Source organism: Narcine bancroftii, chromosome 1 (genome assembly GCF_036971445.1).
Source record: "Narcine bancroftii isolate sNarBan1 chromosome 1, sNarBan1.hap1, whole genome shotgun sequence".
Taxonomy (NCBI): domain Eukaryota; kingdom Metazoa; phylum Chordata; class Chondrichthyes; order Torpediniformes; family Narcinidae; genus Narcine; species Narcine bancroftii.
Genome location: NC_091469.1, coordinates 98,534,117 through 98,560,532, shown reverse-complemented (window position 1 = coordinate 98,560,532; position 26,416 = coordinate 98,534,117). Strand labels below are relative to the sequence as shown.

General features: G+C 42.7%; 3 protein-coding genes across 22 annotated transcripts in view; 2 read left to right on the top strand and 1 right to left on the bottom strand.

The window, feature by feature from the left end:
* Nucleotides 1–18,142, top strand: part of dph7 (diphthamide biosynthesis 7) — a 69,608-nt gene extending 51,466 nt beyond the window's left edge. For 6 of the 7 annotated variants that reach the window (XM_069933247.1, XM_069933229.1, XM_069933207.1 and 3 more), the window contains one exon: nucleotides 15,501–18,142. In XM_069933247.1, coding sequence (XP_069789348.1) covers nucleotides 15,501–15,973 — 473 coding nt within the window. In that variant the 3' untranslated portion in view covers nucleotides 15,974–18,142. Of the gene's footprint in view, nucleotides 1–4,743; nucleotides 4,850–15,500 lie in introns of those variants that run through there. The other variant, XM_069933257.1, reaches the window with a different exon arrangement.
* A 1,276-nt stretch (nucleotides 18,143–19,418) lies between these two features.
* On the bottom strand, nucleotides 19,419–25,896 carry mrpl41 (mitochondrial ribosomal protein L41). Its single transcript, XM_069933283.1, has 2 exons — nucleotides 25,776–25,896; nucleotides 19,419–20,011 (listed from the first exon to the last, which is right to left on the bottom strand). Exon 2 carries the CDS (start codon nucleotides 19,997–19,999, stop codon nucleotides 19,592–19,594), a length of 408 nt encoding a protein of 135 aa, XP_069789384.1. The 5' UTR covers nucleotides 20,000–20,011; nucleotides 25,776–25,896; the 3' UTR covers nucleotides 19,419–19,591.
* Nucleotides 25,757–26,416, top strand: part of pnpla7b (patatin-like phospholipase domain containing 7b) — a 496,626-nt gene continuing 495,966 nt past the window's right edge. For 7 of the 14 annotated variants that reach the window (XR_011356233.1, XR_011356243.1, XR_011356245.1 and 4 more), the window contains exon 1: nucleotides 25,757–26,032. Coding sequence is in view for 1 of the 14 variants with exons in the window: in XM_069933127.1 (XP_069789228.1) it covers nucleotides 26,008–26,032 (25 nt within the window). In the remaining 13 variants the exon portion in view is untranslated. The remainder of the gene's footprint in view (nucleotides 26,033–26,416) is intronic. The other 7 variants (XR_011356222.1, XM_069933180.1, XM_069933113.1 and 4 more) reach the window with 4 other exon arrangements.

The window sequence follows — 26,416 nt, the reverse complement described above, 5'->3', positions numbered from 1 at the left end:
GCAATGTCATCCACAAACTGGAGGTGAACTGTGTGCCTAGGTCCAAACTGATGTGCTGTGGCAGTCCGAATCTTGCAATATTAGAACGTGACAAGTGCTTTGGCACAGGACCTGGTGGATGTGTCAGCCAGGGGGATTGGTTCTGACTACCGGGTGAAGCGGTTGACCAGTGTGAACAGTTAGCAGAAACCCTGAGAGTCTGGCAAGGGTCCCACTATGACCACGTGAATGTTATCAAACCTGCGTTCCGTTGGCTCGAAAGGCTGTGGGGGTCCTTGGTGTGTCGCTGCACTTTGACTCTTTGGCACTGCATACACTCCTTGGCCCACCCCTGATGGATGGGTGTGCCAGACCGTGGATGGAGTCAAAAACTCATCGCCTCCATGCCATTGGGACATTAGGCCGAACCTGCCCGGTGGCCACGTGCACAGGAGGGTGGTAGTACCTGTACCAACTGGAACTTTGTGATGCCGAAGGCCTGTGACAGCGGTCCTGTACTGCGGGATCTCGTCGTCCTGCTGCTGTGCCTCTACCAGTGCTGCGAAGTCCAGACCGTTGACCAGGGAGTGGATGCTGCGTCTTGACAAGGTGTCTGCGAACACGTTGTCTTTGCCCGAAATGTGCTTGACGTCGATGGTGTACTCTGAGATGTAAGAGAAGTGTCTCTGTTGGTGGGCTGACCAGGGATCAGAGATTTTAGCCAGGTGAAAGTCGGTGGTTTCCCTCAAGAAAGTACCAGAAGTGGCGGATGGCTAAGTACAGTGCCAGCAGCTCTCTATCAAAAACATTGTTCAGGGGGCTGCAGATGTTTGTTGAAGAAAGCTAGTGAGTACTAATTTCCTTCTATCTGATGCTCCAGGCCTCCACCAATCGCTGTTCCTGAGGCCTCGACTGTGAGGGTTGAGGGTGCATCTGGTCTGGGGTGGGTCAGGAGTGCAGCTTTGGCCAGGGCTTCTTTGGTTTCTACAAACGATTGTGCGGATTCGTCGTCCCAGGTCATGTCCTTCTCCTTGCCAGACATCAGGATGAACAGAGGGCGCATCACTTGGGCAGCTGCTGGGATAAACCTGCAATAAAAGTTTATCATCCCCACGAACTCCTGCAGACCTTTGGTTGTACCGGGCTTTGGGAAGCTGTGGATGGCCTCTACCTTGTCGGGCAGTGGTGTGGCCCCGTCCTTGGTAATCCTGTGGCCCAGGAGGTCATTGGTGTTCAGCCAAACTGGCATTTGGCCAGGTTGATGGTGAGGCCGAACTCCTGCAGACGACTACAGAGGTTTCGGAGGAGCTGAAGGTGTTCCTGTTGGGTTCTACTTGCCACGAGGATATCGTCGAGGTAGGCGAAAGTACCATCCAGGTCTCGGCCCACTGCGTGCATCAGTTGCTGGAATGTCGGTGCCGCATTTTTGAGCTCGAATGGCATCCTCAGGAACTCGAACAGCCCAAATGGAGTGATGATGGTCATCTTAGAGATGTCATCAGGATGTACCGCGATCTGGTGATGTCCTCACACGAGGTCCACTTTTGAGAATATTGTTGCCGCGTGAGGTTTGCTGCAAAATCCTGGATGTGTGGCACGGGGTAACGGTCCAGGATGGTGGCCTTGTTGATCCGGTGATAGTCGCCACATGGTCTCCAGCCCCCAGTTGCTTTAGGCACCATATGCAGGGGTGAGGCTCATGGGCTGACTGACCGTTGAACAACACCCAACTCCTTGAGCTTGCGGAACTCCTCCTTGGCCAGTCGGAGCTTCTCAGGGGGAAAATCGTCTCGCCCTTGCATGGAGAGGTGGGCCTTTGGTCAGAATGTGATGTCTGATGTCGTGTTGAGGCATCTCCGCTGTGAACTGAGGGGAATGGATTGCCAGGAATCCCGCTAGCACCTTGGAGAACTCATCCTCCAAACTGTGGACGGAGTCCAGGTGTATTGCCGGAAACCTAGCGCCTCTCAGTGCGATGGTTTAGTAGGTCTCGGTGTGGATGAGTTGCTTACCCTTAAGATCCACTAGGAGGCTGTGGGCTCGCAGGAAATCCGCTCTGAGGAGTGGTTGTTCCACTGCGGCCAGCGTGAACTCCCACAAGAAGTTACTGCCCCCGAACTGCAGCTCGGCCCTACGAGTGCCATAGTTCCGTATACTGCTGTTGCTTTCAGCCCTCAATGTGAGTCCCGCTAGCCTGCGCCTAGTGTCCAACCCTTTCGGGGGTATCATGCTGATATGCTCCTGTATCCACCAAGAAAGGTCTGCTGGACAGGTGGTCCCAGATGTACAGGAGGCTCTCTTGGTGGCCAGCCATCGTGGCCATCAGCGATGGCTGGCCTTGTCATTTCCCTGGAACTTGCAGGGGGTTTGGCATTGGCGGGGCTTTGTGTCCCATCTCCGGTGGTAGAAGCACCATCTGTCGCTGGACTCTCTCTTGCCTCTTGTCTGCTGTTCCTTGCTTGGGACTGCTTTAGTCTGATTGCGGGACTTCTTTACGAGCCCCATGGTAGCCGAACACTTTTGTTTCTGTTTCCACAGAATGTCTGCCCGTGCTGCGACTTTCTGGGGGTCAGTGAAATCCGCATCCGCCAGGAGCAGTTGGATGTCTTCAGGCATCTGTTCCAGAAATGCCTGCTCGAACATGATGCTGGGCTGCTCATCTCCCAGGAGGGCCAGCATCTCATTGATGAGTGCCGACGGGGGTCTGTCTCCTAGCCCATCCAGGTGGAGCAAACGTGCACCTCGCTGTCGCCACGAGAGTCCAAATGTCTCAGTTAATAGCTCGTCGAAGGCAGTGTAAGTGCCTTCCGCTGGTGGCCTGTGGATAAAGTTGGCCACTCTGTCTGCAGTCTGCAGATCCAGTGCACTGACCACATGGTAGTACCGGTGGTCTCTGCTGTGATGCCACGAATCTGGACCCTGTCTGGTCGAACCACACGCCGGGTTGAACTGTCCAGAAGGTTGGGAGCTTCAGGCCGACTGTGCTGACTGCTGCTTCGTTCTCCATCGCTAGGTTTAGATTCCTTCTAAACCGTAGAGGTCACCAATTGTAGCCGACCACGACAAAGAAACACACACTCACACAGTGTGGCAGGTTAAGCTCATTGCCTTATTAGGAACAGAAAGGCTGCTTTTATACTTTTCAAGTTCCCACCGTTTTTTGCTGATTGATTGAGTCAGCCATATGAATAACAATAGCGGGCGGGAACAACCATTCTTCCCCAGCCTGTTCCTGCTGAGTTAGCTGGGCAGCTTGACCAATGCCATCTGATGCTGCCCCAGCTTCTACCCCCCACTGGTTCGTTGTCCTTTAGTGATCTCTGTCCGGGTCTGCTGCTGCGCGATGTGCAGGCCCGATCTCTGCAATTGCGGGCCGCCATACTCATAATGGTCGCGAACTTGCCCGTATTGGGAGCGGGGCTGATTGCCGCTGATGACATATCCAAGGCGATACACAGGAGTAATAGTGCACATGCGTGGGTTAGTTCAGCGGGGGGTGTTGCCATGCAGAGGATCTCTGAAAGAGCCTTCTGGAAAAATATTAAAAAAGACGGTTTGAAAGTTCAAAAATCAGAATTTCATTGTCAAAAATTGTTAAGACTAGTACTAAAGGACTAAGGCAACCAAAAGCGAAAACTGAAGAAACAGCAGCTCAGCCAGGAACACCTAGTGAAAGCTTGCTGAGGTGCAGCACAGAAGGTGCCTTGGGAGTGGCTGAACCCGGCAAAGCTGGGAGGGGGGGGGGGGTGTCAGCCCACAAGATATAGCCACCATCCTGAACAAGATGGAAACTTTGTACACTCGCTGTATGAGTGTTGAATCAGTGATAAGAGACGTATCGGTAATGATATTGGAAATTAAATAAATCGTGGAAGACTTAATGGAACAAATAACACAAGTGGAGGCTGAGCTGGACAAAACAAAAGACAGGCTAAAGACTCTGGAAGAAAAAGCACAAACATAGGGTACAGACAGAAAAGGAATGATGGGCAAGATCGACATATGGAAGAATGTAAGAATTATTGGACTAAGAGAAGGAATCCAGGGGAAGGCCTGGTGAGCTTTTTTGAAACATGGATCCCACAAATGTTGGGGCAAAGCTGCAAATTGAAAGTGCTCACTGGACCCATGGACCCAGAAGAACCAGCGATCAATGACCACAGCCAGACGTTAAGACTTTTAAATTACCTGGAGCGGGAAGTGATCTTGAGAGCAGCATACGAATATTCAAAAAATAACAGTGACCCATTAATGGTGAACAATGAAAAGTAATGTTTTTCCAAGAATTTAGCCCTGCCTTGGTTAAAGAATGAGGTAAAGAGGCAACTGCGATCCATAAACTTAAAATACTCAGTGACTTACCCAGCAACGCTGAGGGTCGATGTCTCAGATAGTAATCAAAGAATAAGGAAGAAGGGAAAGAATATTATTGAAAGCTGTGGAAAGCAAAATTAAAGCTTCCAAATAAGAAGATTTAAAAGACCATTTTAAAACGGGACTAACTGAAAAATGTATCTATTTTAAATCTTGTAATATTGAACCATCTTATTTTTTTTAAGGGAAAAAAAATCACTGTAATATACATGGAGAGCTCTGGAGAGAAAAGAAATTGATAGGTGGGGACTCCAATTTAAGGGTGAAAATGGTGCCGGGAGAGGAGCGGTTTTAAAAAATGGTGCTAAAAGGGAGGGGTTATTCTGCTTCAGAAAATTTTGTGGACATTTTTTGCGGGCTTCCAAGTTTGACTGCTTATTTCACCATCAGAGCCTAAAATGACAGAATGAGAAGAAGATGAAATGAACTGACCCAGTATGTAAAAGTAGAAGACACAATTTTCTTGTTTATTTTCACTGTGTGATGACATTGTTTAATGGGTTTAATGTATCATATATGTTGAATGTTGAGTGGGTGGGGAGGGGGGGGGGTTGAAGGAGGGAGGGAAGGGAGGGGGGGGTTGAAGGAGGGAGGGAAGGGAGGGGGGGAAAGGGGAGAAAATGACACTGTGTATATTCAAGAGGGAAATGTTTGTGTATTTTGGTCAATATGGTTCATAGTGAAACATTTAAAAAATTTTTTAAAAAGAGCGAGGGATGTGTGTGTTTTTAAAAGGAAAATGTTATTCAAAAAGGAAATGCTACTAAAAAGAGAAATGTTTCTTAAAAGGGAAATGCTGCAGTATTATTTAAGAAGTTTATTAGTCTTAATATTTACTGGTTAAACAGGATGGCGATAAGGAAAAGTGTCTTGGCATACTTAAAGAAATTAAAAGTAGATATAATCTTTCTAGAGGAAACATATCTTACTAAATTGGAACATGATAAATTGAAAAGAGGATGGGTAGGACAAATAATATGGTCTTCTTTTGGTTCAAAGGCAAGAGGAGTAGCAATTCTAATTAGTAAAAATGCACCAGTATTAATAGAAGGCACATCAGTTGACCAGGCTGGAAGGTATGTAATGTCACATTGTGAAGTTTATGGAGAACTTATGAATATCTATGCCCAAAATTACAACAATGAAGCCTTTATGAAGGATACCTTCTTAAAAACAGCAGAGGAAAGACAAAATATATTGGTTGGAGGAGATTTTAACTTTTTCTTGGACCCAATATTAGATAAAGCTGCAAGAAAGGTAACAAAGGTGAAAGCAGTAAAAACCACAATTTCATATATGAAGGATCTAAATTAGTGGTTCTCAACCTTTTTCTTTCCACTCACATATCACTTTAAGTAATCTCTGTGCCATCAGTGCTCTGTGATTAGTAAGGGGCTGCTTAAGGTGGTATGTGAATGGGAAGGGAAGGTTGAGAATCACTGCTCCAGACCTAATTGTTACTGAAATATTTTGCTTGAGAAAAATTGTCATTGGCCCATTTCCTTTGGAGTTACGAAACTGTGCACATAGCGAATCAATTAGGGATGATTAAAACAGTGGCATTTTGGGAGCATGGTTATTAAAGCTTGTGATTTAATAGTGGATATATTAGAATACAAAAGACATGTTAAAACTGAACAAACACTTACTAGTCCTCAACTTGAATATTGCATCTAGCAGTCATTGTCAGAATCGGAAGCACAAGAAGGTTCTTGTGAGGGAACTGAAAATGTTTTTTAGAATAGTTCTGGAAGTGAGAGATTTCACTACATAGTTAGACCAGAGAAATCAGGGTGGTTCTTTGATTGTGCCAGGGATGAGGTGCTCCTAGTATAGCAAGCAATTGGAGGAGCAGCAATCACGTGACCGTCGGGATTTTTTAAGTTTAAAAAATCATTTGCAGCAAGCAAGCAGGCGATTAGAGGAGCTGCAATCACATGACCAAGGGTTCAAGTGGAGCATCAGCATAAAAGTAAGGAACCATTTGCGGCAAGTTTGTAAGTTGCCCAGTGTAGGAGTGGGCTTTGAGGCTTTGGCTCGAGAGGCTTCAGAGCAGAGGATGAGGACGTGCTTCTTTCGGGTAAGCTGAGGTTGGGTAAGATCTTTGCATATTAACAAAGAATAGGTAATGGAGATTGCAGCTAGGGCAGTGGAATGCGCCATATGCAGGATGTGGAAAATCAGGGAGAACACCATTGTCCCTGGTGACTACACCTGTAAGAGGTGCGTCCATCTGCAGCTCCTGACAGATCGAGTTAGGGAACTGGAGCTGGATGAACTCTGGATCATTCAGGAGGCAGGGGTGATAGACAGTAGCTTCAGGGAGAAAATCACCCTCAAAGGTCAGGAGGCAGGTAGCTGGGTGACTTTTAGGAGAGGGAAGGGGTATAGGCAGTCAGCTCAGAGCACCCCTTCACCAATAAGTATACTATTTTGGATAATGTTGTGGTCGGGGGGGGGGGCGATCTACCAGGGCCAAGTTGAGGTGGTCATGTCTCTGGCACAAGGTCTGCCACCAGCTCAGAAGGGAAGGGTGGGGGGGGGGAGAAGAGGAGAGTGATAGTGATTGGGGATTTGATAGTTAGGCAAATAGATAGGAGGTTCTATGAATGAGATAGAGGCTCCCAGATAGTATGTTGCCTCCCAGGTGCCAGGGTCAGAGATGTCTCTGATTGAGTCCACAACATTTTCAAGCGGGAAGGTGAACAGCCAGATGTTGTGATCCACTTTGGTACCAATGACATGGATAGAGTAGGGATGAGGTATGAAGAGGGGATAGGGAGTTAGCAAGGAAGCTGAAAAATAGGAACTCAAGGATGATAATCTCGGGATTGTTGCCTGTGTCACGCACTAGATAGAATAAGAATAGGAAGTTGTGGCAGATGAATGTGTGGCTGAAGAATTGGTGAAGGGGGTAGGGGTTCAGATTTGTGGATCATTGGGATCTCTTCTGGGAAAGGTCTGATCTGTACAAAAAGGACAGGCTGCACCTGAACTGGAGAAGGACCAATGTCCTGATGGGCAGGTTTGCTGGAGCAGTTGGGGAGGATTTAAACTAGTTTGGCAGGGGGATTCAAACCAGAAGGTGAGTGCAGAGAATAGGGCAGAAGGTGAAGAGCATGATGCAATTTGTTGTGAGAAGGACAGATGGGAGAAAGCATAAATGTAGTCAGAGGTTTTGAAATGTGTCCAATTCAATGCAAGGAGTATTAGGAATAAAGGAGATGAACTTAGAGCATGGATCAGTATGTGGAACTACAATGTTGTGGCCTTTGCAGAGACTTGGCTAGCAGGACACGTTTGATTGATGCAGGTACTGGGGGTTAGGTGCTTTAAAAGGAATAGGATGGGAGGTAAGAGAGGGGAGGGGGTAGTATTACAGGTCAGGGATACTACCATAGCTATAGAAACTGAGGATGCTGTAGGGGGAGTATCTTCTGAGTCGGTGTGGGTGGAAGTCAGAAATAGGGAGCAATTACTGTATTGAGAATAGTCTATAGGCTCCCAAATAGCCCTCAGGACAATGAGGAACAGGTAGGTAGGGTAGCACAGTTAGCGTAGTGGTTAGCGCAACACTGTTACAGCACCAGCGATTGGGAACGGGGTTCGAATCCTGCGCTGACTGTAAGGAGTTTGTATGTTCTCCCCATGTCTGCGTGGGTTTCCTCTGGGGCCTATAGTTTCCTCCCACTGTTTACTGTTTAGGTTAATTTGTTGTAAGTGGGTGGGATGGGTTCGTGGGCCAAAATGGTCTAAATTTAAATTAAAAAATATGGATTGGTGCAAAAATTACACGGTTGTTGTTATGGGAAACTTCAGCTTCCCTAATGTTGACTGGTATCCCCTGACTGTGAAGGATAGATGGGGCAGAATTTGCCTGGTGTGTTGAAGAAGGATATCTGACACATTATGAGAGGTCATACTGGATCTAGTACTGGGGAATAAATAGACCTCGTGGTGGGGGAGCATTTCGTTGATAGTGACCACAATTCCCTGAGCTTTAGCGTAGGTATGGACAAGGATAAAAGCAGACAAAATGGGAAAGTGTTTAATTGGGGAAGGGTTAATTACGATGGGATGAAGCAGGAGCTAGGGAGAGTAAACTGGGAACAGATGTTCACAGGGGAGTGCACTGAAGTAATGTGGAGGATGTTCAGGAACCATTCATTGTATGGGATTAAGAATAGGTTTGCCCCACAGAGATGGAAAAAATAGTTGGAAAAGGGAACCATGGTTGATAAAACAGGTGAGGCAACTAGTCAAGAGGAAGAGGGAATCATGCATTAGATTTAGGAAGCAAAACACAGGTAGGGCTCATGAGCATTATATAGTAGCCAGGAAGGAACTTAAGAAAGGAGAGCTTGAAGGGGGCATGAGAAGGCTTTGGCAAGTAGGATTAAGGAGAACCCCAAGGTATTTATGTATATGTGAAGAACAGAAGGATGATAAGAATGAAGGTAGGGCCACGTAAGGGTGAAGGTGGCAAAGTGTCTGGAGGCAGAGGAAGTTGGGGAGATCCTAAATGAATACTTTGCTCTAGTATTCACCAAAGAAAAGGGTGAGGTCATAATAGAACATGCCTGTGTGCTGGACAATGTTGAGATTAAAGAGGAAGTGGTGATCTTCTTGAAAACATTAGATCATAAGTCCCCGGGGCCAGACTCTATATACTACACAGGTTGCTGTAGGAAGGGAGGGAAGGCATTGGCTATGATATTTGAGTCTTCCTTGGCCATGGGAGGTGCCGGAGGATTGGAGAATGGCAAATGAGATTCCCTTGCTTAAAAAAGTTAATAGGGAGAACCCTGGACTTACGTCAGTGGAAACTAATGGAGAGGATTCATAAGGATAGAATTTATGAGCATTTGGAGAAGTAGAAGTACAGTCTATTCAAGGATAGTTAACATGGCTTTATGAAGGGAAGGTCATGCCTTACAAGCTTCATTGAGTATTTTTGAGGAGGTAACAAAATAAATTGATGAGGGTAGGGCAGTAGATGTGGTCTATATAGATTTTAGCAAGGCATTTGACAAGGACTCCATGAAAGCTCATTCAGAAAGTCATGAGGCATGGGATTCATGAAACCTGGCAGTGTGGATAAAATATTGGCTTGTATGTAGAAAGCAGAGTAGTACTGGATGGAAAGAATTCTGCCTGGAGGTCAGCGACTAGTGTTGTTCTGCAGGGATCTGTTCTGCGACACCACCCCCCCCCCCCCCGCTCCTTGTGATTTTTATAAGTGACCTTGCTGGGCCAGTAAGTTTGCATATGATATGAAGGTTGGAGGAGTTGTAGATCATGCTGAAGGTTGTTGTAGGTTACAAAATGCTATGGATAGGATGCAGAGGGTGAGTGGAAAAGTTGCAGATGGAGTTCAATCCAGATAAATGTGAGGTGTTGCATTTTTGAAAGTCAAACTTGAAGGCTGAGTATAGAATCAATGGTTGGATATTTAACAGTGGGAAGGACAGAGTATCCTTTGGGGTCCAAATCCATACATCTCTAAAAGTTGCTGTTTTGAATGATAGGATAGTTAGGAAGGTCTATGGGGATGCTGGGATTTATTAATAGGGGAATTAAGTTCAAGAGTCAAGAGATCATGTTACAACTGCAAATCTCTGATGAGAACACACTTGGAGTATTGTGTTCCGTTCAGGTCGCCTCATTCTTGAAAGGATGTAGAAGCTGTGGAGAAGGGTGCAGAAGAAATTTGCCAGGATATTGCCTCGATTGGGAAAACATGAGGCAAGTTTTCTCTTTGGAGCGAAGAAGGATGAGAGGTGACTTGGAGATCTACAATATTCTGAGAGGCATAGATAAGATGGATAGCCACCTCAGGCAGAAAGAGCAAACATCAGAGGATATGTGCACAAAGGAGGAAAGTTTAGGGGAGACTTCAGGGTTCTTTTTTTACTCAGAGTTGTGGGTGTCTGGAATGCCTTGCCAGGGGTGGTGGAGGAGGCTGAAACATTAGGGGCATTTAAGAGACTCTTGCACATGGATGAAAAGAGGGTTACGGGGTAGGGAATGTTTAGTATTTATTTTGTAGGGATAGGTCAGCACAACATTGAAGGCTGGAGAGCTTGTATTATTCTGTGTAATGTTCTATGCTCTATGTCCATGTCTGGAGAGATTGGAATGTGGAGTTTTTTCTCTGTGGATGAGATGTAACAGTTGTCTAAATTTCATAAGTTTTGTTTGAACAAAATGTTTCTGCTAGGAAGCGGATAGGTAATCAGGACTCGTACATTTTAAAAAAACGAGGGGAAATGAGCAATACAGAGAAGGCACGATCTGCAACTTGAAAGGTGGTGAAATTGGAGTTCATAAGAATTTTGAAGAAACCATTGGACATGTACTGGATGAATTTGTAAGGCGGAACAGGAAAACCTGTGTTGTGGCACTACTTTGAACAGGTCTTTCGAAAGCACAATGGACTGAAAAAATATTGTTCTAAAGTTTTGATTCTAAAATATTTCCCCATGCCTTATTCTTTGTGCCATGAAAATCTCACATTGAATCTAGTCTTTGTTATTGTTTGCACTCTTTCCTTGCCCAGTGTTCAAAAGCACATTTAGTAGAGACTCCCTAGGTAAAGCAGTGAGAACCTGGGATCTCCTTCTCACTGCTTGTTCACATTAAACTAATTCTGCATATACAAGACAATTAGCATGCATTCTTAAATCTGTCTCTCGAAGATACTCATTGGTAAGTAGTTGTGGATTGTTAGATTCTTAGCAATGAGATGTCACAGGATTTCCATAGATAAGGTATTACAGCTCTAGACTGAATTTAAGAGTAACTGGTAATTAAAACTTGCATCAAATGATAGCTTCTCAACTAAAATAGCAGAATGAAGGCCAGAATTAAATATAAAAATTAGTAAAGAATTTAGGATATGATTGGTTCAGTAATTTGCATAAAGCACATAAATGCTGGAGGTACTCAGCAGGTCTCATGGTGTCCATAGGAAGTAAAGATACATTACCAGTGTTTTAGACCTGCGCCCTGTATTGAGAAAGGGATCGGGCCCAAAAAGTTGGTCATATATCTTTACCTCCGATGAACGCTGTTGTGTTCAGAATAGGTTTTTATAGGTTCAAGGAGAATCAAGGCTGGTCATGTGTTATCAATGAACAGTGGTCTTTATTTACACAAAGGGGACGCACAAAAGGGCTCATACTCACATAACATAACAATTACAGCACAGAAACAGGCCATTAGGCCCTTCTAGTTCGCACCGAACCAAACACCCCTTTCTAGTCCCACCTCCCTGCACAATGCCCATAACCCTCCATCTTCTTCTCATCCATATACCTGTCCAACCTTTTCTTAAATAATACAATTGACTCCGCCGCCACTATTTCTCCCGGAAGCTCATTCCACACGGCTACCACTCTCTGAGTAAAGAAGTTCCCCCTCATGTTACCTCTAAACCTCTGCCCCTTAATTCTTAACTCATGTCCTCTTGTTTTAATCTTTTCTCCTCTTAACGGAAATAGTCTATCCACATCCACTCTGTCTATCCCTTTCATAATCTCAAATACTTCTATCAAATCCCCTCTCAACCTTCTACGCTCCAAAAAATAAAGACCTAATCTGTCCAATCTCTCCCTATACTCTAGATGCTTAAACCCAGGTAACATTCTGGTAAACCTTCTCTGCACTCTGTTTATATCCTTCCTATAATTAGGCGACCAGAACTGCACACAGAACTCCAAATTAGGCCGCACCAACGTCTTATACAATCTCAACATCATCTCCCAACTCCTATATTCCATGCAATGATTGATAAAGGCCAGCATACTAAAAGCCTTCTTCACCACCCTATTCACGTGAGTTTCTACCTTCAGGGAACGATGTACCGTTACTCCTAAATCTTTCTGCTCTTCTGTATTCCTCAATGCTCTCCCATTTACCACGTATGTCCTATTCTGATTCTTCTTACCAAAATGAAGCACCTCACACTTATCAGCATTAAATTCCATCTGCCATTTTTCAGCCCACTTTTCTAAGCAGCCCAAATCCCTCTGCAATCCTTGAAAACCTTCTTCATTATCCACTATTCCACCTATCTTAGTATCGTCTGCATATTTACTAATCCAATTCACCACCCCATCATCTAGATCATTAATGTATATAACGAACAACAATGGGCCCAATACAGATCCTTGAGGCACACCACTGGTCACCGGCCTCCAACCTGACAGACAATTATCCACTACCACTCTCTGGCTTCTCCCTTTCAGCCAATGTTCAATCCATTTGACTATCTTAAAATTTATTCCTAAAGACTGCACCTTCCTAACTAACCTTCCATGTGGTACCTTATCGAAGGCCTTACTGAAGTCCATATAGACAACATCCACTGCGCTACCCTCATCCACATTCCTAGTCACCTCTTCAAAAAATTCAATCAGATTGGTCAAACAGGACCTTCCTCCCACAAATCCATGTTGAGTGCTCCTGATCAGACCCTGTCTATCCAGATGTTTATAAGTACTATCTCTAAGAATTTTCTCCATTAATTTACCTACCACAGACGTCAAACAGGCTTCCTCCTTGAACCCTTTTTAAATAACGGAACCACATGCGCAATGTGCCAATCCTCCGGCACTATCCCCATATCTAATGACATTTGGAAAATTACCGCCAGAGCCTCTGCTATTTCCTCCTTCACTTCTCTCAATGTCCTGGGGAAGATACCGTCTGGTCCCGGAGACTTATCCACCTTTATATTCTTCAAAAGCCTTAAAACTACACCTTTTGTAATCTCTATATTCCCCATATTTACCCAATTTGCTTTTTTTATCTCACATCTCCCAATATCCTTCTCCTTAGTGAATACCGAAGAAAAGAAACTGTTCAATATCCCCCCATTTCTCTAGGCTCCACACACAGTTTTCCGCTCTGATTTTCTAAGGGACCAATTTTGTCTCTAGCTTTCCTCTTACCATTAACATATTTGTAGAACTCTTTTGGATTAGTTTTCACCCTGCTTGCCATAGTTTTCTCGTACCTTCTTTTAGCTTTCCTAATTCCTCTCTTAACTCCATGCTTCTTATATCTAATGTACGCCTCCCTTTTTCTTCGAACCAAGTTTCCAATATTCCTTGAAAACCACGGCTCTCTCAAACCTTTTGCCCCTCCTTTTAACCTAACAGGAACATAAAGCTTTTGCACTCTCAAAATCTGATCTTTAAAAGACTTCCATCTCTCTACTACATTCTGCCCATAAAACAAATTGTCCCAATGCACACCCTGCAAGTCCTTTCGCATCTCCTCAAATCTAGCTTTTCCCCAATCAAAAACCTCAATCCTTGGCCCTGATTTCTCTCTTTCCATAATGACATTGAAGCTGATGGCATTATGATCACTGGACCCGAAGTGCTCGCCAACACTAACCTCCGTCACTTGACCCATCCCATTTGCCAACAGTAGATCTAACACTGCTCCTTCTCTGGTCGGCACCTCTACATATTGTTGTAAAAAACTATCTTGCACACATTTCACAAACTCTAACCCATCCAGTCCTTTCACAGAATGTGTTTCCCAATCTATATGTGGAAAATTAAAATCTCCCATAATTACAACCCTGTGCTTATCACAAATATCTACTATCTCCCTACAGATTTGCTCCTCTAGATATCGGTCCCCTCCGGGTGGTCTATAATACACCCCTACAAATGTAACCCCTCCTTTCCTACTCCTCAGTTCCACCCAAATAGCCTCCGTGGATGTGCCCTCTAATCTATCCTTCCTAGGCACCGCTGTAATATTTTCCCTGACAAGCAATGCAACCCCACCTCCTCTTGCCCCTCCGACTCTATCACACCTAAAACAACGAAACCCAGGGATATTCAGTTGCCAATCACATCCCTCCTGCAACCATGTCTCACTAATCGCTACCACATCATACTTCCAAGTATCAATCCACACCTTCAGCTCATCCACCTTTTTTACAATACTCCTGGCATTAAAATATATGAATTTCAGAGATTTCCCAATTTTTAATCCCTGTTTTCCCTCATCTTTAATAACAACATTATTTACTTTTCCTGCCAATTGCTCTTCATCTTCTTCCAGAGCATTTCCCTTCTCTATCACCTGCCCATCCATATTCAAATACTTACTACTAACTTTCTTTGTTTGCATTCTAACCTTCTCCTTACTGCTCTGTACTATTTTGTTCCCTCCCCCCAACCATTCTAGTTTAAAGGATCCTGAGTAGCCCTAGCAAATACCTCTGCCAGGATTCTGGTCCCCCTGGGATTTAAGTGTAACCCGTCCTTACTGTACAGGTCACATCTCCCCCAAAAAAGGTCCCAGTTATCCAGAAACTTAAAACCCTGCCCCTTACTCCACCCCTTCAGCCACGTGTTAATCCTCCACCTCATTCTATTTCTATTCACACTGTCACGTGGCACAGGGAGTAATCCAGACTAACAGAATAATACACAAATGGTACAAACAAATAAATCACTGCTTAACATTCTCAACTCCTGATTCTGAATGCAAGGGTTAAACACACAATGGCCATCCACTCATATGCACAGCACACTAATGAACAGTATATTAATTACAACAAAAAAGTACATCAAATGAACCTGGTTTCCAGCATTGCCAATGGCTTGGGATGTGGGACGGGCCTATCAGAGTCAGCCCTCTGGTGCCTTCCTGTGGCCGGCAGCCTGGACTTCAGTGATGGTCTTGAGGCAGCAGGAAAAAAGAGAGGGTAAAACCCTATGTGCTCGGCTGTTTCAATGTAGGATTAATCACGTGTTAGCCTCACCAGTGGGCAGATCGTGGCCTTGATTGGCAGGCGAAGTGACTTCTGACTAGGTTCCAGCTGGAGAGGCCACATGACCCTCTGCAACCCATATTCCAACCAGGTTCCAGATAAAGAGGTCGCATAACCTTCCATAATCCACACTATGGACACTGTGAGACCTGAATATTTTGTGGCTTTACAATCACATCATCCGCAGACTTTTGTGTTTCACTTAGTAAATTCACGTTTGTTTGAGGTTATTGAAGACCCCTTGAACAGTACTGAACAGCAAAAACAAAGTTAGATATTTGCAAAAGATGTGCATTATTTAGAAATACATGAATATTTTGATTAAAATGGTTGCTGTTTTCTTCAGCTGCAGGCCAAGAAAGATGCCCCATTCTTTATTCCTACATATTGCACAACTCATTGGCATATGGAGCAGACTGGTCAAGACTATCAATTGATGTTCAACCCACCACAGTGCTTAGACCTGCTCCTTCATCGTTAACTGAAACCCTGAAGGAAAAAGAATGGCAACGTGGAACAAAGGAAGCAGAAGTCAAGTTCCAGCACCTGAAGATTCAGTACGAATCTCCCACTGGATTATTTGATATGGTGGTGGAAAATGAGGGGGATGATAGTGGCAGTGAGTTTTCTGGCAGTCTGCAGGCCACTGGTACATCTCAGAGTCTAAATGTGGACAGTGCAATGCAAAAACAACCAAAGTTCATGGCTGGGGGTAATTGGACTAAAACCAAAGGTGATTTGTTGGCAACATGTTCTTTCTATGACCACATTTTGCACATTTGGAGATGGGAAAGAAATAATACTGCATCTTCAACTTAATATTTCTAAGAATACATTTTTCTAAAGAACTAAAGCCAGATTTCATTCATGATATTGTGTAGAGGAGCTTGGTCTGATCATTTTCTGTTTCACTGTCCTGTTGAGAACTACTACAAGATTGGGTGCTCAATTTATCATAAAGATGGTTCAATATTCTTAAATCAGAATGACAGGATTTCAGTGGGATTTCCTGATCTGTCAATTATGCAAGTGCTTCAGGTGGAGGGAAAAGTTGAAGGAAGTTGGTCACTTTGTGATGTATTTATCATTAATTGATTATTGTTAGATATCTGATACAAATGGATTGGAGAAAAAAATACAATGAAAAATATAGTATTACCATAATTTGAATGCACCATGCATTTAGCCTGAAAAATCTGTTATTCCAAGCATTAGAAGTGAAGATAAAGGGGTTAAGAAAATAATTGAGGGATTTTAAATGAGTCATTTAAATGAGTTTATGTACCTAAGTTTACTTTTTTTTTTACAACTTCCATAATTTAGAACCGCAGGCAATAATGCATTGGCAGGTGCTTTGTAAACCTGTCTCAAACCATGTCATGTGACTGGTAAATTAATTCATTTCGCTTGTGAGATGAGTAGTGGTATAATTGAAGCTCCTAATAGCAAATCTTTTTGGTCCTATGAACCTCTATATTAACTTTAGTCTTGCATCTCAGATGTTACTAAGTTGAGCAGGGGTAAATTTATTTTTACGGAAGTATGGATTTAAACTATTTTTGTCAATCTTTTTACAACTGCCTTTTACTGATGTATAAATCAGATTTTAAATCCATATACAGAAATGTTTTAAAGACATACTAGAACCTAATTAAAATGACAATTATTTGTTTGCTTATTTAACTATTTGTTGTTTGCTCTTGAATATTCTTGAAAGAATTCCACACAGACCATTTCATGGAGGCCAAAAAGGTGTTTGGAATTACACTGTTCTCTAATTGTTACTTCCAGCTTACTCTTTCCCCCAATGTTCCATTGCATCCTCGGCTACAATGACATCTGAAAATGTTATTTCAGTACATTTAATGAGAAAGCAAACCACAGCTGTTTTCCAAAAGGAACTGCCTTGAAAATGTTTATACATTTTTATACAATATTAAAATTGTAGAAAAACATTGTGATATCAATTTGAGTAAGTAATTTATGTAATGGTCTTTGTTTTTATGGTGGAATTTTATATCTATTTAAACTACATTACTGAAATACATCTTATGAGGAGAGTTTAAAATAAAGTGATCTGAATATTCAGTTCCATTTTCACCTGAAGCAGGTACTCTCACAATAAGAAATAGCAGCAGGGAGAGATCATCTGGCCTATCAAGCCTAATGTGCTTCAATAAGAACATGGCTGTGAAGCTAGATTCACCTTCCTGCCTTTTCCCATGACTCTTAATTCCCCTATTATGCAAATCTCTAGCTGTCTTAAATATATTTAATAAGGCAGCCTCGACTCCAAAATCGAATGATTCAATGAAATCATACCACAGAAGCTTGAGGAAGATGCTTGTAAGATCTGAAATGGATATTTCAGGACTCGGTTAAGTGCAGCAGTGTGCTAGATTTTGAGAGTGGCCAATATATTATCCATTATAAAAGGTGAGACTGAGCAAAATCTAGATAATTATAGACTAGCCACTTTATTAAATTGGTGGGAAATCTGATATTTTAATGAAGAAAATGCCTTGCATTTGAAAAGAATGAAATTGATACTGCTTTCTTCTGTTTTAAGGATCAATTGTGCACCAACAATTTCACTTTATTATTAAAATACAGAATTTGGAGGCTGTAGTACTTGCCTTTAGGGTTATTAGGTTGATAATAAGAGAAATGAGATCATGATAAGGATGTGCAATGAGAATGATTTGTTTTCAGAAGGTAAATGTTTCCAATCTGAAGCTCGTGTATTATTGAATTCCAGAAAGCATGTTACATACAGCAGATGACAGAGATCCTTTCAGCTGTAATATGATCTAACTTCCAGATTAGTGTCTACAGAAATTTGTTAGCGAGAAAGAAAGGTCATTTATAATCCAGAAATTCAGCTTTAAAATTTGAATTAATATTCCAAACTTATGTACTGGATCTATATATATTATGTTTTTTAAATTAAACTCAAAGATATTTTTTAAAAAAAATTGAATTATCTAAATGTTTACTGTTGTGACTCGTGCTAAATGAAACTCAACACTAGGAAAAGAACAAAATTATTTGCAACACACAAATGTGCTGGAGAAACTCAGTATACCATGCAGCGGAAGTAAAGGGTTACAGACCTTTTGGGCCTGGACCCTTTGAGGTATAAGCAAAAATACACAGGTGCCTGTGTAAAAATGAGGAGGTGGGGGGGGGGGGGGGGGGGGGAGAAGAATAAAGAGCTCAGGCCCAAAAAGTTAGTTATCCTTCATTTCCAATGTTGAGTTTCTCCAGCATTTGTGTATTGCACTAGTTTACAAATTTATTTTATAACATGACAATAACCAGACACAAGATTTACTGATTTGTATTTATCAATTGATTAGCATTCATGTCTGGATCTGGAGATGAAAGCAGAAGATAGAGGACTCAGCCATCAACTAAGGCATTTGAGAACTGTGGCAATTGTTCATCTTTAAGCCTGTCCCTCTGGGGCCAATTTAATTTAAAAACATTTTTTAGAGAAACAGCATGGCAACAAAGCCCTTTCATTAAACCTGTGCTACTTAGTCCTCCAATTAACCTAAAAAACCCTGTACATTTTTAGAGGCTGGGAGGAAACCATGGGGAGAATGTATAAACTCCTTACAGACAGCGCCGGATTCAAACCCAGGTCACAGGTGCTGTAACTGCGTTGTGTTAAACCTCTGCTAACCATACTCTGGACTTGATGAGGGATTGCTTGATAAACTGAAGTCCTTGGATCATTTGGTTCATATTCACCTACGAGGTAGAAGTAAGAAGCAGTAATATAAAGTTGAAAAGTGCACAAATTTCCATCAGCAAGCCTGCAACAAAGCCACACGTGATGCTATTTAATAACAAAGTGCGAAGAGCTTCAGGAACTTTGAGTCCAACGTCATCTTTTCCTCTTGACAAGCTTTAGTACAAGTGTGTTGCCAAAATATTTAGCTTTACTTCCAATATTTTATTCAACAATTGCTTAAAATATCCTATTACAAAACAAGTTGGTGAGAATAAAATCTGCCTGTTCTACAGTTCAGGCAATTGACATTTTCTTCTACTTTCTGAAATTTTTACATTTTAAATGTTAGAAATATAACAGCAATAGATGAGATTAAAGACATAGTTTAATGAAGAGGTAATAAAAATTCACATGTACTAAATTTATTGGTACCAGCAAGGTATCTATTTGGATATTTCAGTGCAACAAACTATCTTCATTCATCTACTTCTGATGCATATGCAACTTTACTGATTATGCCATTAATGGGAACCAATTCTCATTTATTTCTCTTCAATCCAGGAAAAAAGGCGATGTCTAAAAATAGTTTTTATTAGTGCACAATACACAAAAGTGCTGGAGAAACTCAGCAATTTCTCCAGGACTTTTGTGTCTTGAACTTGATCCCAGTGTCTGCACACTTTCTTATTTAATTTTTATTACCGCACATAATTTTTTGGAAACAGCTTGAAGAGCTTCCCCTCTTGTGAAGGTTCAAAGCCATATTTTTTGAGATTGTTCTGGTCAAAGGTGCCTTCCTGAAAATCCTTCTCTATTTGCACAGCTGCAGTTTCCATGAAGAGTTCCTTGGCTGTCAGGGGCTGCTCTGTTCCTTTTGGTGCTTTGTAGGACACATACGGTTTCAGATGAAAACCTTCTAAATTGGGAACCACCAGCTCAGGTACCATGCTTTTTATCCTTACAAATTTGCCACTGGAAGTTAAAATTCCTGTTGGTTTGGCTCCCCTGGATATGTAGAAACTCCGGGGTCCACGTTTGCTTGTGAGTTTTGCAGTTCGATCAGCTCCACGCACCAAACCACGAGCAAGATTGGATAGTAATCCCATGGCTAATTATACCTAACAAAGATGGATAAATGTGTTAAAGATGCTCCACAGATGAAGTATAATCCTTCATAATTTTCAAATATTGCTTGCTTTATTGCCAGCGCAGTGAGAAAATCTGCATTCCAAGTGATTGTGCATGTTAAGGTGGTAAGATCATGGAGATTTCAAAACAGAACACGACTCCCACAGATAATGAGTTTATCATACACACAAGTGTATTTAAATTCTTAGTAGAAAGACATACTTAGTTTTTAAAAAACTCCAAGGAACAAAGTAATTTAATTTACATGGTAACAATGAACCCACACTGCACAAATACACCATGTGACCAATTAGTGTACTAACTATACTTTGGAACATGGGAGCACAAGAAGAACGTACAAATCCCTACATACAGCGCCTGATTCAAACACTGGTAACTGGCACTGTAATAGCATTGAACTAATTGGTACACTAATGTGCTGCTTTAATATAATTATGCATTAAATTACCCCAGAACAGAAAGCTAACTATAAAAGACAGTTAATAAATATTCAGTTAAAGTTAGGGCAAAATAAATTAAAAGTGGCATTTCAATAGTGCAGACAAGTCTTATTGTGGTGCCAGAGTAGGTCATGATTAGGTTCAAGAGTCTGATAGCTGTTGGGGAAAAAAACTGTCTGAACCTAGAGGGACTGGACTTCAGACCTCTGCATCTTCTTGAAACTAGCAGTGAAAAGAGATTGTGACCAAGGTGGTGGGGCCTTTTACGATGTTGGTTGCCTTTCTGAGGCAACACCTCATATAGATATCTTTCATGGATGGAAGGTTGGAGCTCGTGATGAACTTGGCCATATTTAATACTTTCTGAAGCCCTCTGCATTCCTAGGCCACTTGAATTACTAAACCAGGCTTTGATGCAACCAATCAGTATATTTTCCACAGTGGACCTGTATCAACAACATATCAAATGTCTTCAGACTCCTTGGAAAGTATAGGTGTTGGTGTGCCTCCATGGTTTCCTCAATGTGCTGCCTCCAGGAGAAGTTCTCTGATTGGACTCTTGGGAACTTCAAGGTACTAACCTCTTCATCTCTGTCCTATCAATGCAGATTGGTGTGTATTTTTAAAAATCTTTGGATCCCACTTCTGAAGAATTCAATACAATTTCAAATTGTCACTGAAATGCTTTTTGCTAACCTGTGTGTCTGGTATATAAAGAGACCAATTACCATTCTTCCAAGTTTTAATCGATGCACTGAAAAATATAGAATCTCTCACTGCCTTTCTTTCTTGCAAGGGAACATCGCCACCTGCAGTTCTCATATCAGCTATCTTACCTTGGAAAGTTATCACTGTCAATATTTACCATCTCTACATCAAAATGTGCAATTCCCAGAAAAACAGTTGAGTAATTCAAGATGAATTGGGCGATTAGGGAAGGGCAATAACCAATCACCATATCATGTGAAAGACATGATAACACTGGAGAAGATGGAAGAATTTTTCAAAGTTGTTATGAGGATTGGAAAATGGATAGATTGGAGTTGCTTTCAATGGATCACTGGTATCTGAGCAGAGATTTCACTAAGAAGTATGCAATTATGAGGGACTTCAAAAAAGTAAATAACTTTTTAAAAAGTGTCATTGGGGGAGCTAGACAGGTAAGGAACCATCCATGAAGGGAAATGGAGAGTTGATGTTTCAGTCCAAAAGCCTTCATTAAATCACAAGTATCTCTGTAGAGGGAAATGTCAACTCTCATTCCCCTCCACAGATGCTGCCTGATCTGAATTCTGCCACACCTCATTTGTTTACTCCAGATTCCACAATCTACATTTTATTGTACTACAAGTCAATAGGAAAGTCTTGCATCTCCAAGAGAGATCAAAGATTTGAAGCACTTGCTTGAACAAGTTTTCCTTTCAATTTATGAAAAGAGAAAAGGAAAACAATGAACCATCAACTTGTTTAGTCAATAGCTGTAGAGAAAATGTGAGAGTCTTTGATGATAAAAATAGAATATTTAGAAATTAAAGTATTAATTCATGAAAATAAAATCATGTTTAACTAATGGGTTAGGCAACAGCCTGGTGGATGTAGTGTTATAACATTTTCAGAAGGCTTTTTATTTGATCCCACACAGGAGACTGGATCAACAAGGTTAAATGACATGGAAGAGCTTAATATTTTTTCTCAGATGTTCTGGATTAGAAGACCTCATCCTGGGAGCAGACACAATAGAGAAATTGAGAGAAAGGAGTGTAGGGCTCCCAGGGGCAGTGCAGGGGGGCATTGAAGAGTCCCCATGAGCAGTGTAGGGGGACAGTGTGGGGGGGGGCAGTAAAGGGTCCTCATGGGCAGTGTAGGGGAGGCAGTGAAAGTCCCCCATGGACAGCATAGGGCAGGGGTGTCAAACTCAAATTCACAGAGGGCCAAAATTAAAAACTTGGACTAAGTTGTGGGCCAAACAAAATATTTATTGAAAATTTTCAACAACATATGCATGTTTTCTCTTCTTTCAACATATGTAATGTTAAACTTTTTCTTATTAAAATAAATGTTTAATAATAGTTTTGGCTAAATTCTTTCCAGAAGAAGCATTAACAAATGAGAAATAAAATATTCAATAAATAATATTTCTCTATAGCCTTTAAGCTCCTTTTAAATGTTTTTTTTTTCCACAAGCCAACAAGTCAAAAAAATAACAACTTGTTTCAGTGAAAATCCAATCTTTCAACTATGAACAGTCCAAAGTTAACCAAAGAAAATATTAATCCAAGCTTAGCTTGCTACACTGTGATTTACTCTGATGCACCTGGGTCTAAATCAGATACTTGCCATCTCTTCTTAGATGCAAGTTCATCAAACTCTGGGGTCAGAGTTTGCCTCCCACCTGTCTTGAAAGGTCCTGTTTTCTGTCTTTCGTTTGGCCATTTTTCGTAAGGGGTTTATTACATGTGAGTTGGGCGACAGGTCGCAGATGCTAATGAAAGAAGAGAGAAGGTGGGGGCGATTAGCGGGCTGACGGGCCGGCGCCAACGCATTTGCAAAGCATTTTGGGATTTGTAGTATTAGCTGTACATGCGCTATACTGGCGCGGCGGCTAGTGGGCCAGCTCTAATACATATTTGATATGATCTTGCGGGCCAAATATAATTATATCACAGGCCAAATTTGGCCCGCGGGCCTGAGTTTGACATGTGTGGCATAGGGGGACTGGGGAATGAAGGGGCCCCAGTGCATGGAGAAAATGCGTCCAAGTCCTGTGACAAGCAACCAAATCTCTGTTCTATTGCAGAACATTTGCTGGTTTGAGCTCAGGAGGCCCCTGAAGTTACTGCTGCATTCTGCCTTTCAGTTATGATCAGAGCAAAGAAATTTGTAGGTTAACCATCAAGTGACCATTTGATTTTATCTATTATAGTGCCTGATAAACAGGTAGCGATATATAGATGGCGCTTAAATCCAACACTGTTGAAAAGGGCTGAATTTTATTAGAGCTCAAATTAAATTGTTCTGTGATACAAACTGTCCTTCAACTGATGATAGTTTCACAATTTTGGATACATTAAAGGCTTACTTAAGAAGACAAATAATTTCCTATACTACAAAGGTCAAAAAAGAAATAATGACAAAAATAAACAAATTAGAACAATAACTGTATTGGAAAAAGATTATCAAAAAATTTGAATATATTTCACAGACATATAAAATGGAGAAAATGATTTTAAGATCTAAGCAAAAATATTATGAGTTAGTTGAAAGAGCAGGAACCAGGAAATGTTATGTGAAAGTCTGACTCCCCCTTACTTTCACTGGAATATGGAAAAAAAGCTAAGTTGTGTCCCCCTGGAAAAGATAACTTATAATCTTAGAAATATGACGTTTGTTAAAATATGCCAACCTTATTTGAATCATACTGACTTACAAATATAATTAACTTCCCCAAAAAGGTTTAAATAATATAGTTAATAGCATTGATTTCCTGAACATCAATATATGGTCTAATTAATGAAGGCATGTTCAAACACCCCTTTTTTTTTGGACAATTGTTTTATTTTATGTTAGCAATTGGCGGGGGGGGGGGGGGGTGAGATTTGAGTAATCATATGAGACTTTGTAACTTTAAAATACTATTTATATGATGTACGAAATAATTCTATACGGGTCTTGGAAAAATTAAAATATTCAAATAAAGTGACAATTTGATGTGCAGTGAAGAGAAAATGCTGAATATTTCTTCCTCCCTTTCATGTCATTTTTTTAAATTAAGGAGACCATATGTTTTCTATTTGTTCACTAATTCTTAATCCAAGCAGTATCTTGGTCCCAGTTCCATATCAGTCCCAACCAGACCCTCTCCACCCTCCTCTGCCTGACAGAACTTATTCTCACCTTATACAAATCAAATCAAAGGGGTACCATGTGTGCTTGGATTAGTTCCAGCTATGCCTGCCTTTTTGTTGGCCTTGTGTAGCAATCCAAGCTACAAGCCAACACAGGCAAGGCTCCTCAACTCTTCCTCCACCTCATTGTGCACATGACAAGCTTGTCAACTTAATTGTTAATTTTCACGCTGACCACATATTCACTTGGTCCATCTCTGGCAACAGTCTCCCCTTCCCTCAACCTATCTCCATCTCAGCAGACCAACACTCTACATATATTTTCTACAAATGGCTCAACCATACATCTCCCTTCCCCCCCCTCCACCTTCCCCAACTTCTCCTCCACTTCTTCCCCATTTTCGCAACTCTCCCCTCCTCCTTTCTCTTTGCTTCTCCCCTCCTCCGCTTTGCTTCTCCTCCTGCTCTCCCCTTCACATTTCCCCCTCCTCCTGCTCTCCCCTTCACATTTCCCCCTCCTCCTGCTCTCCCCTTCACATTTCCCCCTCCTCCTGCTCTCCCCTTCACATTTCCCCCTCCTCCTGCTCTCCCCTTCACATTTCCCCCTCCTCCTGCTCTCCCCTTCACATTTCCCCCTCCTCCTGCTCTCCCCTTCACATTTCCCCCTCCTCCTGCTCTCCCCTTCACATTTCCCCCTCCTCCTGCTCTCCCCTTCACATTTCCCCCTCCTCCTGCTCTCCCCTTCACATTTCCCCCTCCTCCTGCTCTCCCCTTCACATTTCCCCCTCCTCCTGCTCTCCCCTTCACATTTCCCCCTGCTCTCCCCTTCACATTTCCTCCTGCTCTCCCCTTCACATTTCCTCCTGCTCTCCCCTTCACATTTCCCCCTCCTCCTGCTCTCCCCTTCACATTTCCCCCTCCTCCTGCTCTCCCCTTCACATTTCCCCCTCCTCCTGCTCTCCCCTTCACATTTCCCCCTCCTCCTGCTCTCCCCTTCACATTTCCCCCTCCTCCTGCTCTCCCCTTCACATTTCCCCCTCCTCCTGCTCTCCCCTTCACATTTCCCCCTCCTCCTGCTCTCCCCTTCACATTTCCCCCTCCTCCTGCTCTCCCCTTCACATTTCCCCCTCCTCCTGCTCTCCCCTTCACATTTCCCCCTCCTCCTGCTCTCCCCTTCACATTTCCCCCTCCTCCTGCTCTCCCCTTCACATTTCCCCCTCCTCCTGCTCTCCCCTTCACATTTCCCCCTCCTCCTGCTCTCCCCTTCACATTTCCCCCTCCTCCTGCTCTCCCCTTCACATTTCCCCCTCCTCCTGCTCTCCCCTTCACATTTCCCCCTCCTCCTGCTCTCCCCTTCACATCTTCGCCTCCACTTTCCCCCCTTCACATCTCCCCCACCGGTGTCGAGCTATTCATTCCGTAACCACCAGGACCCTTCAACCCCTCACCTCTTAGCGAGAACGTTTTCCTCCGATCCCTCTGACGGCGACTTGACCTGTCCAACAAAACGCACTCCCATTGGTTTGCTCGCCTGCTCCAATGGTAGCAACGCTTTCTGTCCTCCGCTGGATAACCGACCTATCAGGGAGATGAGCTCCGGCCCGTAACAAACGGAGATGTTGAGTCAGTGGGGGAGTTAGGAGGGTTGTGGCCGAGTTGGAGGGGCACTGCTCAGGGGCAATGGGGACCGTGCCGCCGGATCCAGGTAACAACTACTTTGATACCGGGATGGAATCGTTTGGGGTATAAATTCTTGGTGTTGGTCCCCTCCGGGGGCTGTGGGTGGGTGGGTGGGTGGATGGGTGGGGGGGTTCGACCCAGGCTCCAGCTCTTCGGCTGATTGTCTCTGACAGTTGTGCCAAGAAATAAAAATGCATCTTATATCATGGGTGAAGTTTTACAAAGTGTGTCTGTGTGGGGTGGGGGGGGGGGGGGGGGTTCCTTGTGTCAAGTTCACAAGGTGCAACAAATAAAGTAGAATGCCAACAACTTTAGATTTGTTTGTGAAATTGAACGCAAAGTTCGAATCCGAAACAATTCTCGGTCATTACATTCGTTATTTGCGGCAGCATCATCGAGCAAACATTTT

What these genes read in the sequence shown, in the direction of transcription:
- mrpl41 (XM_069933283.1), bottom strand. Translation starts at nt 19,999, where the DNA reads ATGGGATTACTATCCAATCTTGCTCGTGGTTTGGTGCGTGGAGCTGAT.